At 38.8% G+C, this 13,662-nt stretch overlaps 1 protein-coding gene and 2 long non-coding RNA genes across 5 annotated transcripts; 2 read left to right on the top strand and 1 right to left on the bottom strand.

Annotated features, from left to right (window-relative positions):
• Nucleotides 1-2,771: 2,771 nt before the first annotated feature.
• On the top strand, nucleotides 2,772-6,921 carry LOC130563805 (uncharacterized). 3 transcript variants are annotated; one of them, XR_008964159.1, is made up of 4 exons: nucleotides 2,772-3,120; nucleotides 3,239-3,422; nucleotides 4,418-5,361; nucleotides 5,462-6,921. It is a non-coding gene; the product is annotated as an uncharacterized LOC130563805 (long non-coding RNA). The 3 variants fall into 3 exon arrangements; XR_008964158.1 differs by having other exon boundaries at nucleotides 2,772-3,422; XR_008964160.1 differs by having other exon boundaries at nucleotides 2,772-3,422; nucleotides 5,214-5,361; nucleotides 5,462-6,917.
• Nucleotides 6,922-9,120: 2,199 nt separating this feature from the next.
• LOC130563807 (uncharacterized) lies at nucleotides 9,121-9,792 on the bottom strand. Its single transcript, XR_008964161.1, has 3 exons — nucleotides 9,486-9,792; nucleotides 9,303-9,385; nucleotides 9,121-9,217 (listed from the first exon to the last, which is right to left on the bottom strand). It is a non-coding gene; the product is annotated as an uncharacterized LOC130563807 (long non-coding RNA).
• Nucleotides 9,793-10,333: 541 nt separating this feature from the next.
• Nucleotides 10,334-11,757, top strand: LOC130564252 (uncharacterized). The gene is made up of 4 exons (XM_057350198.1): nucleotides 10,334-10,463; nucleotides 10,623-10,741; nucleotides 11,024-11,520; nucleotides 11,610-11,757. Exons 1-4 carry the CDS (start codon nucleotides 10,334-10,336, stop codon nucleotides 11,755-11,757), a joined length of 894 nt encoding a protein of 297 aa, XP_057206181.1.
• The last annotated feature ends 1,905 nt before the right edge of the window (nucleotides 11,758-13,662 follow it).

The following is a 13,662-nucleotide window of genomic DNA, read 5'->3' as shown; positions in this document are numbered from 1 at the left end:
TTATTCTAAATTACACTCCTTCATCCGATTCTCAATGTCGCTTAGAGTCTCGCGCCGGCCGTTATACGCGGATCTCACGGTCACAAACTCGCCAGTCTTGGTCACTGCCAGAGGTTTCTACGACTAGTAATGCTCAGATGGCCGTCTCCAACCAGCACTTCCTGAAACATTATTTGATCTAGTCCCCTTAGACTATTGACAACTTAATTAAAGTAATGATTATTTCCAACCAGAGGTCATGACCACTCCATAGAGATAAATAGACCAATCTTACTTCATCTGACGGTAGCTTTATATAATCATGCCATAGTTTCCTATGTACACTTAGTTAGAATAATATTACAATAACCAGAGGTTTTGGTGACTTTCCCTATTTAGATTGGTCAAATAACATATGTGCTGTTCTAAATGGAAATGATAGCCCCTACGGTGTAATTACACTTAAACTAATGCCAAGTAGTTAGCCGGAGCTCTAAAATCTCAGCTGGTTTGCCCAATGCTCCACCTAATACAGGATTCTATTCCGTCACTAACCTGAACGTATATTTGCGGTAACAAAGGATATAGCGTGATCTACTAAAGTTTATAAACTCAGAACAATACAGAATGAATTCAAACAACAATTTATTAGCCAGGTAAGCATAATTCAATATCCAATTCAAGGTTCAATTCAATAATCAATGGCAATCAATATAATTCAATAACAAATAATCGAAAATCATAAGAAATAAAGGTCCGTGTATCATCTGATCATTTGATTATTCCATTCAATATAACAAACGGAAAAAGAAAAAAACAGTCGATATTTCGTTTTTCCGTTTTTCTGTATGCACAAAAATAGAAAAACGATGTTTTTCTTCTTATTTCAGCCTTAAAAGGGAAATCCAATAAATAAATAAATCAAAACGAAATAACGACCCTAATTATAGTTTTTTCATTTTTGGGTGATTTCCCAGGGTCTTCTAAGCGCACGCTTTGCGCATGCGCATTGTACAGTCGCTTACCTGGATCAAGTGCATGCGAACTTGCGAAGCTCGAAATGGAAATGAATGCATTTGCATATGCTTTGTTTGTACTTTTCACTCCCACTAAAAGAGTCACACTGAGAGAGGAGGACACGACTGTGGAAAATATTTCAAATATATATATTGAACAATGCCTAACGTTCACATACAATACTTTCCAGAGCTTACAGTCGAAGTTTGTTAGCATTATTGCTTTTAATATGTGACATTTAAGTAAACAATTAAGTAGCTGGCTTGCAGCAGCAAAGGTGTAAATCCATAAAGTACTTTTGTAATAAATTATGTGATGCGAACATCCCCCCGTAACCTCATTCAACCGAGTTCGTTAGGTTCCCCCAGCTAAAACTACTGTCCTGCAATAGAGTAATTCATAAAAGATGTTCAGTTTGTGTTGAAACTGTGAGGTTTTTATGTAGTCATTTGCACTATTACATTACATCAGTTTAGGCTACTGTTTTTAGGTAACATGCCAGAGCCTGTACCTCACGGAGGGACCATAATAATGTTACAGTGTTCCCCAGAGAGCCTCTTTTCCGATATCTCGTGATATGTCATATTATTTAAAAACATTTGATGAATATGAAACATGTACAGCTCGAGTGAAGCCATTGTAAATGATAACTGATCGATCGCGAGATTCGTGAAGAGCTCTAGGTGCGCTGCCGCGCTCGCGCGCGCAGAAATCCGTGCAACTTCACCAAAAATGAGAAAAACAGTAATTAAGTTCGTTATTTCGTTTTGGTTTATTTATTTATTGGATTTCCCGTTTCAAGATGAAATAAGAAGAAAAACATCGTTTTTCAATTTTTGTGCATACAGAAAAACGGAAAAACGAAATATCGACTGTTTTTTTTCTTTTTCCGTTTGTTATATTGAATGGAATAATCAAATGATCAGATGATACACGGACCAATAAAGCAAAGAGAAGTTCAATATTGCATACCTGGCAAGAGACGACACACAGGAATTTGTGCGGGAGATCTGGCTACAGATTCCCAGATATTTTTATCAACTTCCCTTAAATACCAAACCAGAACAAAGCATTATGTAAATATTCTTTAGAGTTAGGAATTTGGCTGTGATTGGGTCTTGTGATCCCTGGGGCTGTACTTAATCTGCATACAGTAAGTGATTGGTGAAAGTCACCAAATGTGTGAGAAATGTTCCAGCACTGAGGGAAGTTTGTTAAGTTCTTACAAAACTTTGTCATTACATTGTTGTTATGGGAGTGAGACCATTGTACCAGTTGCACTGAGACCTTTTGGATGTTACCAAACATGTGTATTTTTTGTGTGTATGTGACGTGTTCTTTTCTTGTGTACGGTCCTCAAAGCTTTTGGGTGTCCTGCGTTGAGTGAGAGGGGAGGAAAGGAACAGTTGGGGGTGCAGGGTGAGGTCTGCATCTGTGATTCACTTGTATGCATCTTTTGAGATGTAGGTGTTAGCTCAGTAGGGAGTTTGCTGTACTGAAGGGAGTCTGTTGTTTCTCAAAGGAAGGTGTCCTTTTGGTTCAGGTTTCTCACTGTATTGAGAGATGCTCTCTGTCCTTTTCCAGAGATGATTATTTTTTGATCAGGAATCGGTGTGTTGTTCTTTCAGGAAGGGGCACCCTTTTGGCCTAGGTTCCCCACTGTGCTTAGAACCGTTCTTTGTTTCTCAGGAGAAGAATAGTCTCTGGTCGGGACATCTTGGCTCCGACCTTACAGTGCTGATGGTAGGATGGCTTTGTGTGTGTGTTTTTTAGGGTTTCTTCATCTGATGAATACATGTTATCAGAATATGTTTTTTTTCTAGAACAAAGAAAAGAGAACAACATACACGTCATTGCCGCTTGTGTGATGTAGCAAATACTCTTATAAATGGACAATTCATGGTAAGCTATTTATTTCTCCTAGAGACCTGCAAAAGTCAAACTGCTACATTTGAAACATGAAGGTAAATGATGACAGTTTTCATTTGTTAAACCGTTTCTCTGGAGAGCACTTACTTATGAACCCTTTTCCCAAGAAGTTCAGGCTCTGAATTGATGTCAGATGTGTAGCTGGCCTTCTTCCAGTTCTTGGCAACATTGTCAAAAGATGCTGATACATGAGATGTAATATGGTTATTTTATGTGAAAAAAAAACATGAAAACATGTACCATTTAATTTTGTTGTTTAACAATTGGCAAAATCATGTTTAATTTACAGTATAAAATTTTCTCCTCTTACCAGACTCATGAAGAATTCTTGTTTTGTGTCGGGTCCACCCTTTCTCTGGCTGTGGTTCCACCATTACTTTAACACACTTCAGCAACTTGTCAGTGTCCTTATATGGTGGCCACCAGGAGTAGCCATCCGAATACCAGGACTTTGCAGCTGGTCCAGTCGTCCCTTCTCCCTCAAACTCCACGATTAGGTACATTTTTTTTTTGTAAAGTTGAAGGGATGCAACCTGTATTTTATTAACATTTGTTTATTATTGATTAATGTTTAACTATGTCTATCAAATGCAAACTATGTAACTTTAACTACACTATATTGCCAAAACTATATGGCCCCCTCCTAATGAACTACTTTAGTCATTTCCGTGAGTACAAATCTTAATACCGCAGCATAAAATGATATTGGGAATTGTGTGTTTATAATTTATTAGCAACCGTGTGGAAGGGGCACTTTTCTGTTCCAACATGACAATGCCACTATGCACAAAGCAAGATTTTAAAAGAAATTCAGTCGATGGGGACGAACATAACTGGTCTGCATGAAGCCCAGAGCTAAACTCAACTGAACAACTTTGGTGTGACTTTATACAGAAACTTTAAGCAAAAACTCAACTTGAGCCAAAACTCAACCCAACATCAATGACTTGTGCACAGTAGTAGTAATTTTGGCACCGAAAAAGGCACTTTCGAAACTGTTCAAATTTGTATTTCTGCAAATGCAGAATTTTGTTTCCATCTCGGTTGCAAACGTTTTGGAAGAACCTTTTTCTGTTCCAAAATGGGTGTACCCCTGTGTACAAGTCATCGAGTGATGAGTTTTTTGCATTTAAGTCTGCATTTAAAGTCACACCAAAGGGGTTCAGCTGGGTTTAGGAGTTGGCTTTATGCAGACCATGAATGTTCTTCCCCATCGACTGAATTTCTTGCTTTGTGCACAGGGGCATAGTCATGTTGGAATATAAAAGGGCCCTTCTCAAACGGTTGCTATTAAATTCGAAGCACACAATTCCCTAGAATATCATAATTTGCTGTGGCATTAAGATTTGTACTGACAAAAGTTAAATCAAACCCTAACTACAGAAAACAAGCACAGCTGTAGATTTACTCTTTATGTAAAAGAGGAATTGAAACAAAGCGACTATGATGGGGGACAAGGAAAATTTTGCTCTCTATTTCTTCAAACTTGCAGAAATTGACTGCTGTGGAGAGGTTGTCAACTACGTAGATGCCAAGTGTAGAGGATGGTAGGGGATAGTCAAAAAAAGACTCCTGGTGGTTGAATGTACTGTAGGCAACAAATTTCATCCCTGAATGAAATGATGTTCTTCAGTTTAGCAGCTTTACCACTGATGTAAACGAGACTGTTTACCTGATCCAGCTTGAAAGTGTAAGGGCTTGTTCTTAATTCTTTGTATTGTGCTGCTTCATGAAAATTTGCAGGGATAGGACCAGTTGCATGCTGTTTTCTCAACATGTATGGTCTGGTTTTGTGAGTTTTTTTGCAGCAACTTTGCATTTCAGAGAATCTTCTGACTATTTGACTCAGGGGGCACGTTGGTTTCCTCAGAAGTCTTTTCAGTTTGTACAGGTGATTCTCGTATTTGAAAGCGCTGAATTTGACCAGGACGCCATGCTGTTTTGCCTCGTCTGCAAGGTGTACAAGGCAGTGTGCATTGTAGGACAGGAATTTTGGACCATACAGTTGACCAAAGTGGATGACAAATAGAACCAGTATGTCATTGGCGTAATCACAGTAATGTTCTATTAAACTGTTGTTGCACAGGATGAAAATTCCCACAAAAAGCAACATGAAGTTTTTGTACACTTCTGTGCTGAGGAGATCTTTTAACATGACAGGTCCGGTATACAGTAAAAACTGCCTGAACTCTGTTGCCTTCCACCTATCAATTTCCCTCAGTGTCCTTGGTTTCCTTGCAAACTCCATGGGCACATTTCTCTGAGCATTCACCAACCTTTCTGTTAAGGTGTTTATTTGAAATCCTGACAGTCTACAAGTAAGAGGACCTAACCTTAACCACAAGTGGAGAAGCCGTCTCATGATTCCAAGACATACAAGGTGCATGTAATCGAGGGGGAACCCAGAGACCATATCTAGAGAAGTTTGTTCCAGAGGTGAGGTACCATGATGATGATCTGAATCGGTCCTGTTCCTAAGACTCTCATTGGTTCTTAAAGGCATGTCATTACTTGGAAATGTCATTCTGTTTTCCAGGTACATGCCTTCCTGTGTGCATTTTTCACATCCGTGATAGCCTGTGTGTCCTTTAACATTTTTAAGGAATGCACGGGCAGGTGCGTCACAAACCATGCAAGAGAGCTGTAAAAACAACTTCACTCCTTCAAATTCAAATCCCTTAGCAAGTTCATTGACTTCAGAGATGAAGTCTTCAAGATACTCATCCAATGAGGTGGGTTTACAGGTGCCACAAAATAAACCTATTGTCACAGGTTCTTTGTGAGGTAGATTTTGCACTGTACCTAGAATGGGCCAGAACTGTTTTGCTGAACTTTTGAAGAGAGGCAAACCATCAATGTTGACCTGAAGCTCCAACTTGTTGATGTTGCTCAAAATGTAGATGTTCTGGTGTAGCACTTCTGTGATTGACTTCAGCACACCATAATGGTAATATTTGCCACTAGCCTTGTCCTGTAGTTCTGTGGAACGTACAGTTCCTAACAATGTCCTAGAGTCTTTTGGCAGAGTTGAATTGTGTTCGCGTAGTATGTGAAGTAGAGAATACAATGCCACATGTGTGATTTTGTGTTCAGTAGCCCAGGTTGCCAAATCATCTTCCAGGGAAGTTGAATCAGATTCAGATTCTGAATCTGTGTCTGATTAGCTGTCGTCAAGAACACTTGCCATGTACTCGGTTTCGTCAATTTGAGAGAGACAGTCCATAAATACATCATCATCGTCATTTTGACAGGTGCTGCTGCCAGACTCCTCTGCTATTGGTGTTGCTTCTATTGACTGCAGTTGTTTTTCCACTTTATCTTTTGCCCTTCTCCTTAGTGTCCAGTAAAATGGTTTATTGCACGCCATACTATTATGATATTAACACAAATACATTGTTGTTGTTTTTGTTTTATTACTGACCTACCAATGATTGTATAGTTACACAAATGATCATCATACCTTTGGTGGGTGGATTGGTGGCTGTGGATAACCTTCTGCAGTCAGACAGTGCTGAAATGTATAAAATGTATATTAATTTGTATAATGTATATCATTTTCCATTAGGTTTTTATTTTACTGAATTTTTTTTGAGAGAGAGAATTATGTACATATCGGTATTGATGATGTAAATCAAAGATTCTTATTAATGTCACTTAATCTTATTAAAATTGAAAGAAAATGATAACTGAGCAAGGTGCTTGTGCTAACACGTATAAATAAATTAAATATCTTTTTCTAGCATGTTCATTGGTTAAGTTGTTAAAAACTAATGGGGAATGGCGTCATTGTGATACGGTCTGTTCGACATGTGGCGCTGCACAAACCGATCGGCCTGTGGCGTCACAGTACCGCGAGAGCAATTTCAGAGGCGCGGGCAGGCTGCTTTGGAATCGCTCTCGCGATACTATGATGTCATATCCTGATCAGTCTGCGCAAGGTTTCAAGAAGTCTAAACACCACGACGTACCTTGTGATTTTCCGTACGGATACACGCAGAAATGTGCTTAAAAACCCACCCCCATTGACCTGGAAGAAAAACCTTCTAGTAAGCTTGTTTGTTACAGTCTTTGGTACATCAGATCTTTATTGGTGATAGTGGACGGGGAAAGCTGTCATGTTGTGGCGGTGTTTATCGATGCCGTTTGTTTTCATTGACAATCAATAGAAGTTTAGCCAAATTATATTAGTTGACCAGATTTGTGATCACGTGAGATCATTTTTTATCTGCAACTTTGTACTGTCTTGGATTTAACTATAAGGTGTGATTATTTTGTTACTGGACATACACGTTGTGGTTTTGTTGTACATTTGTGTTATGGATTCCGTTTCAATGCAAAGAAATTTGAATGTTCTTAAAAACACTCGCGGTTTCACCGTCACTTCCGGGGCTTCTCGGCCTTTGGGCCAGTGTTTTTTTAGGAACTATTTCATTCTTTTGAGATACAAATAGTCATACATTTACAGATGTATTTGCCTGAATTTAAAACATTTGTCATGTTGGCGAACGCTTTTATTTGGCATCAAGCTTTATGGTTAACAACAATTACTTTTTGATGTGATCCAATGTAACACCAGCTGGATCAAACATTTAAGTCACAAAAAAGGCACATCAGACGTTCATTTCAAATATTTTATGTGCAGAAATGTCTTCCAATAAACATTTTCGGAACTCTGCATGTCACTGTCAGCTCTCTTATATGATAATTGTGTCTCATGTAGGCATGTTTGTGTAGCGTATTGTCCAGGGATGCGTGTTGACATTTCCTGTAAGCACGCAATCTCTGCATGCCTGCACGTTTGGTTTTTGTTCACGCAAGTATGTAAAATTAACAGTTATACTGTATTTATAAATGTTGTTGACCGCGCCTGCTCTGCGGAATTAAATCGATACTAAGGTAACCATTTTAAAACGACTTCTCAAGTATGCTTGTAAACGTGTTTATCTATATATAATGATAATCTGTTTTTGCTAGATAAGTGCTTATTATACCAACTAGACAAACTGAGCAGTTGGCATCAATCGCCCTCGTGGTAACGTTACTTTAATGTGGTTCGAAGTCGAACGCCTCTGTTCCTGAAAACATTAACGTTAGCTTGTTAGAGTGTGTTTTATCAGAGTTGGGACTAATTTTATTAGAAAACGAATTTCACGAGCCAGATTTTAGTATCACTTGTCTAGGCAGTTGCTTAGGTTGTCTAAAGCCTGGCTCAGATTACAGGATTCTTGGCCAGATTTTACCCCGATTTCCCCTCCCGAGAATCTTTGAAAAAATCGGGTCCAGAACCTCGATCGGGTCCGAGGTTCGGCCCAGATTATCACGTAATGTGAGGCGTTCACAGATCGAATCTTAAGGCGGGCATACACTGTGCGATTTCAGCGAAGTTCTTGTTAAATACCAACTCACACTGTACGAGTAAACCGTATGCGAAGTAAATATCAACCTCGCGATTTATGTGAGAGGGGGTAAAATCTTTGCGTGTCAGGTGACAGCTGACACGTTACCCGTCAATCCTGCCTCTCTTCCTGTCACTGTTTTACGTGCCTGCCTCGCGACCAGTCGCTGTTTTACGTGCCTGCCAGGAGACCAGTCACTCCTGCTTCTCTGCCTGCCACTGTTTAAGGTCCCTGCCTGTAGCGCGATGATGTTATAACACGCATGCGCACTTTTGTATTTTGACAACGAATGCGCCATATAGTATTTTCTTTAAGAGCTTTTTTACACAGCGTTTAAAGTCTTATGTTTATGTTGTTTATGCTATTTATTTCGCTGTGTTATCATCCTTGTGTTCATCACTTTGGGCTGCTTTCCTGTATTAAAATATGATATATAAATACGGTTTCCTTAAAGCTAAATGTATTAGATAAAAATTATAAAACCAATTACTACATAAAATTTGTTTAAAGTGCTTAATATCATTTCAACATGTTTGGTGGTGTACACAGCCAGTATGGAAAAAAAACCTTCTAATAGCAAGCAAAAGTATATTACAAATGTTATATACATGTAATGTTTAAAAAAGTATATATATTTATTGTGTTTGACTATCTTAGTCCCCCAGTGAATCTCAGCAACTTCCCCAACAGGGTGTATTTATTTGAAATTACAGTCAAGTTATTTATATTGTTACAGCAGTAACATACAATGATACTATAATATTTTACATTTCTTACATAATATTTTACATATGTAACATGAAACCTATTTATGAAATCCCATCTCCTCAAAAAGGGTTGGGAAAAGATTCTTGCTGACGTTCAATTAGAACCATGGTGGATTAGTACATTGCACCCTGTAAAAGGCAAATAGTACACTTAAATAAGCATTTCATAAATATGTTAGCCAGAAAGGAATAACAACAGAAAAGGAAGACTTACTCCAAAGAAATGTTTGACTGTAATGCCATTTCTCCCTGGTACCTGTGAAAGCCCTCAGTCTTGTGGAGAATAATGAGGGTTACCTTTTTGAAAAATATTGGACAGTTTTAAATTGTGCAAAGTGCATTAAATGCCATTGTCCTATTTATTGTGTAGAAGTGTTAACAGTATCATTATGTTTACCTCAGGGGTCATAACGTCCAGAATGTAGGACGTATTCTCCATGGAATCTCTAGCCAGTTGTGTGACTTCATACACTCTTTCTATTATTGCCTCTGTCTGTTAAAAAGCAATCATTTTAATAATTGTACATATATTAGTCTGCTAACATGTACTATATATTTGAAGTCTGCCAACATGTAAAACATTATTAATAAAGCAAATGCACAAACATGTCATTGTAGAAAGGGTATCAAAAGGCAAATAATAGGCAGTGTAACATGCGAATAAAACTGCGACGGGTTGCGTGACAGGTGAATAAAACAGTGACTGGTCGCGAGGCAGGTGAATAAATCTGCGACAGGCAGTGTAACAGGTGAATAAAACTGCGACTGATCGCGAGGCAGGCACATAAAACAGTGACAGGTAGCGTAACATGTGAATAAAACAGTGACAGATCCCGAGGCAGGCACATAAAACAGCGACAGGCAGCGAGGCAGGAGTGACGGGTCACATGGCAGAGTGACGGGTCGCGAGGCAGGTGCCACCTGACACGCAAAGATTTTACCCCTACTGATTTATGTGCTCTCACTGTGCGGTCCGATTTTCGCTCTGCGAATTGCTGCTCTCCCACTGTGCGTGTCAATCATGTATTTTACCCAGACTATCACAAAAATTGATACATACTGTAGCCTACCTACTTACAAAAAATAGATAATATTAAAGCTTCACTTGTATGTTTAAGTCCGCAAACTTAAAATAAATATTTCACTGTTTTCATGAGCTGATATCACTGTGCCATTTCTGGTCTTGAAATTGTGCATGTTTTAATGTAGATGGATGATATGAAGGGCTTTCGGGACCTTCTAAGAATGTCTGTGGAGGACTTTCATTTCCTCTTGGAGAAAGTGGCTCCACACATCACAAAGAAGGACACCCATCTTAGAAAAGCCATTAGCCCCAAGGACAGGCTTTCTGTTACACTTCGGTTCTTGGCAACAGGTTTGCACAAAAATATATTCACAAATTGAGACCCCCTTTCTCTGTACTCTCCTTTCAACTAGGACATTGACATTACGCATCATTTATCCATCTATACATCCCAGAATTACTATTGTAAGGATGAGTTTATCATTTCAGATTTTATATTCACTTTCACAGGCGAAACCTTCAACTCTTTAAGTTTCCAGTATCGGATTGGAAGCACAACAACACTTAGCAGAATTGTAATGGAGACTTGTTCAGCCCTAACTTCTGTACTACGTGAGAAATACTTGAAGGTAAAGAACTGTAATGGTCACACATTTATAAATATACATCTTTTTATAGTAATATTATGTAGGTGTCTGAAGTCCTGCTGTTGTACTTAAGGCATGAAATAATTGTTAGTATGCACTGGTTACTTGAAGTTGGTTGTTGAGAAAGAAAAATACTTTGCTTTCTGTTCCCGAGAAACTGAAAAGTTTGAGCCTAATGATGATGGTATAATAATAATAGACTATAGACTAAAATTACTGATGTTCATTATGCTGATCATCATGTGTCCAATTTGCGTTTCACAGACACCAAAAACAGAATCTGAGTGGAAGGCCATTGCAAAAGACTTCGCTGACAAGTGGCACTTTCCCCACTGCTTAGGGGCTGTGGAAGGCAAACATATCTTCATTCAACCCCCTGCCAAGAGTGGTAGCATGTTTTTCAACTACAAGTCCAGGTTTTCTATTATCCTTATGGCTGTAGCTGATGCCAACTACAGGTTTGTTTATGCAAGTGCAGGAACCCAGGGCAGAGTGTCAGATGCAGGTGTGTTTGCCCAGTCAGACCTGAGGGTTGCTATGGACACTGGTGTACTGCATCTTCCCCCTGATGATACCCTACCCAACATTGATGCTGTGATGCCCTACATGTTCATTGCTGATGAGGCCTTTCCGCTCAGAAAGGATGTCATGATGAAGCCCTATCCTTTTCGAAATCTGAACATTAATCAGAAGATTTTTAATTACCGTCTTTCCAGGGCACGCCGTGTCGTTGAAAATGCCTTTGGAATTTTGACTAATCGGTTCAGAATTTTTAGGACAACTATCTGCCTGGATCCAGACAAAGTAGTACGCATTGTCTTTGCCTGCACAACTTTTTATGTGACCACAGATCTGATGCCTATGTGCCACCTGCCTACGTGGATTATGAGAATGCCAACCATCATCTTATTGAAGGAGCATGGAGGACTGAGGGAGCACTACAGACTGCATCAATGGGAAGGGCAAGAAACCCCCCAGTGGAAGCAAAGAAGCAATGAGACACACTTTGCCAATACTTTGTTTCATCTGCAGGGAGTGTTCCGTGGCAAGAGGATATGGTGTAGTATGGTGATTGATTTTAAAAAGCAAAATATATTTTTGTTTGCGGATATGAATAAATAAAAATAAATTCCCAGCAATGTGAATTGAAGAAGTGATTTTATTCCAAATAAAATACATACTTCACCAAACAGTCTTCATCTAACTGCACATAACAGCAGGTGTTAAACAAATTTATTTTTCCTTAAATGTGAACAAAAGTCAAAACCTATGTTTCATTAAGGCACATAGGGTTTTTTGGAGCCATACTGGAAGCATATTTTAAACTGACAAAGCTGTGTGCAAGGTAGCTTTTTGCAAATTATTTTGCAATATATATATATATATATATATATATTAGGGGTGGAGCCGAACCCGAATACGGTATTCGGAAAGGCACAAATAGCGTGTTTTTTACAAATACTTATTTCGAACAAATACTTAAAAAAATATATATAAATATTTACATTCCAAAAACCTTTCATTCAAATGAACTGCACTGGAAAGAACATAAAGTGCTCACTCGAGTAGTCAAAGTAATACAAAGCTCTGCATACATACACAAAATGTCTACTGCTGTGTCATTGAAAATATTTTAATTGTTTACACATAACTTTGTGGTCTATGCATTTTCATCCGTTTGTGCACCTCCAAGCAAAGTAAACAAACAAGTTTGGTTCCAAAATGATCTCTGTTTTTAAAATCTTCCAAAAAATAAAACTGCAGATCAACCAAACTAAAAAAAAGCTAAATAATGCAATAAAAACAACACAATAAAAAACAAGTTCTCATTTTGGAACCAAACTCTTCATATGTGAGCAGATGTTTTGCAAAGGGCCTGTAGTAAATCTACCTGCAACCCTCACATTACAGAGGTAAATTATGATTTTAGATTTCTACTTACAGTATCATTGATCATCCCTAAAAATGAGAGTGATGGAGGATGACTTTGGGCCTGTTGGTCCAGCTGACTTTGAGGGTTTTGCTGGGCCTGGTATGCCTGATATTGCACTGGCACTAGTGTATAAAACCTTGTCTGAACTGAAGGTGGAGCCACATATGGTGGTTGACACAGACTTGCCTGCTCTGCCTCTTGAGCGTCATATAACATGTTCATTATATTCCTTTTAAGTCTGACCTGGAGTGCGTGGTCTTTAATGTCTTAGCTCGTTTGCTACTTGCTGGCCAAACACCTCCAGACAGTCATTGCTCGTAGCAGACAGAGTGGAATGCACCTGTTGTAAAAGTGCTAGTTTTGCAGCCTCAATATTACTCTCGGGTGGCTTTGCTTTAGCTCTGGCCACCCGGGGTCTTTTAGCAGTGTCATCATGTATTGTGGTTTCTGCTGTTTCCCCTTGCAATGTGGTATGATCTGGACTGCTTGGAGACTGACTGGAAGTAGCAGAAGACATTTCAGACAATTGTTCGTTGTCTCTGGTGGATAAGTCAAGCATGTGATTGTCCTCTGCTTGGCTGTCCTCTGTCTGTCCTGTGTGTCGTATTCAAGCTATAACAAACAGCACAGATAAAGACAAAAGGAAAAAATGATGACCTTGTTGAGAAAATGCAAATACATCTATTTATTTACCTAAGACAATTGTTAATAGCAACTAGCAATTCAGTTCGCTGAACGATAATGATAATAATTGTATTTAAAATGTCAAAAGCCTTTGCATGCCATACATGCTGAGTATAAGTTAAGCCAAGGGACATAAACATGAACACAACTTCTCAGTATTCAGATACTTCACATCAGTCACTTTCAGAGTTGATTCGGTAGGTCTGTGTGTCACATGGGCCTTTAAAAAGTCCAGGTGTGTGAGGATCCATTTTTGCTTGGAGGTAAGGGCTTTCTGTGCACTGCC

Source organism: Triplophysa rosa, linkage group LG13, assembly GCF_024868665.1.
Source record: "Triplophysa rosa linkage group LG13, Trosa_1v2, whole genome shotgun sequence".
NCBI lineage: Eukaryota > Metazoa > Chordata > Actinopteri > Cypriniformes > Nemacheilidae > Triplophysa > Triplophysa rosa.
The sequence above is the reverse complement of the archived record's forward strand: the minus strand, read 5'-3'. Positions and strand labels throughout refer to the sequence as shown.

Excerpts from the sequence above, each read along its gene's own strand:
- LOC130564252 (XM_057350198.1), top strand. The coding sequence starts at position 10,334 with ATGTCTGTGGAGGACTTTCATTTCCTCTTGGAGAAAGTGGCTCCACAC. Across the intron at positions 10,464-10,622 it reads ACTTCGGTTCTTGGCAACAG|GCGAAACCTTCAACTCTTTA; the intron begins GTTTGCACAAAA and ends TCACTTTCACAG. Across the intron at positions 10,742-11,023 it reads TACGTGAGAAATACTTGAAG|ACACCAAAAACAGAATCTGA; the intron begins GTAAAGAACTGT and ends TGCGTTTCACAG.